At 36.6% G+C, this 546-nt stretch overlaps 1 protein-coding gene across 1 annotated transcript in view; it reads left to right on the forward strand.

Moving 5' to 3' along the window:
• Window positions 1-238: 238 nt before the first annotated feature.
• The window catches only part of LOC106511905 (GTPase IMAP family member 8), a gene marked incomplete in the record, with an annotated part of 1,890 nt that continues 1,582 nt past the window's right edge, over window positions 239-546 (forward strand). Inside the window, 1 exon segment of the mRNA XM_014000629.1 lies at window positions 239-546. Coding sequence (XP_013856083.1) covers window positions 306-546 — 241 coding nt within the window.

A 546-nucleotide genomic window follows, 5' to 3' on the forward strand; every position in this document is an offset into this window, starting at 1 on the left:
ATGAAACACTTTAAATAAATGAACTTAATCTTGAGAATTTTTTTTGACTGCTCAAGTTTTGAGTACAAAATGAATAAAATAAAAACATATCGAAGCTATTTTATATCTATCAGTTGACCTGTGTGGTTTTAGGGAACATATTAAAATCTTAACGTAAAAATCTCTTTTCTACATTTTATTCTCGAATAAAATGTGACATTACAGAGTTTAAGTTAAACGTTCTGTTTTTAAACCTGTTGTTTTATTCTGTTGCAGGTGGAAAAGCCCCACCAGATCATTTGAGACTGGTGTTATTTGGTCCTAACATGACATTCAAAAGCTCTGCAGGAAACACCATCCTGGGAAAAGCTGAATTTGATGTAAATAATGATGGCAGAAGAACGACACAAAGTGAAATCAGTCACAGTTTGGTCATGAACAGGAGACTGACGGTGGTTGATTCTCCTGGATGGCTCTACATTCACACCCTTCAGGACACCAGTGAGATGGACAAACTTGAAATAGAGAACAGCATGTATCTGTGCCCCCCAGGACCACATGCTGTGC

This window comes from Austrofundulus limnaeus, unplaced genomic scaffold (genome assembly GCF_001266775.1).
Source record: "Austrofundulus limnaeus strain Quisiro unplaced genomic scaffold, Austrofundulus_limnaeus-1.0 Scaffold3537, whole genome shotgun sequence".
Taxonomy (NCBI): Eukaryota; Metazoa; Chordata; class Actinopteri; order Cyprinodontiformes; family Rivulidae; genus Austrofundulus; species Austrofundulus limnaeus.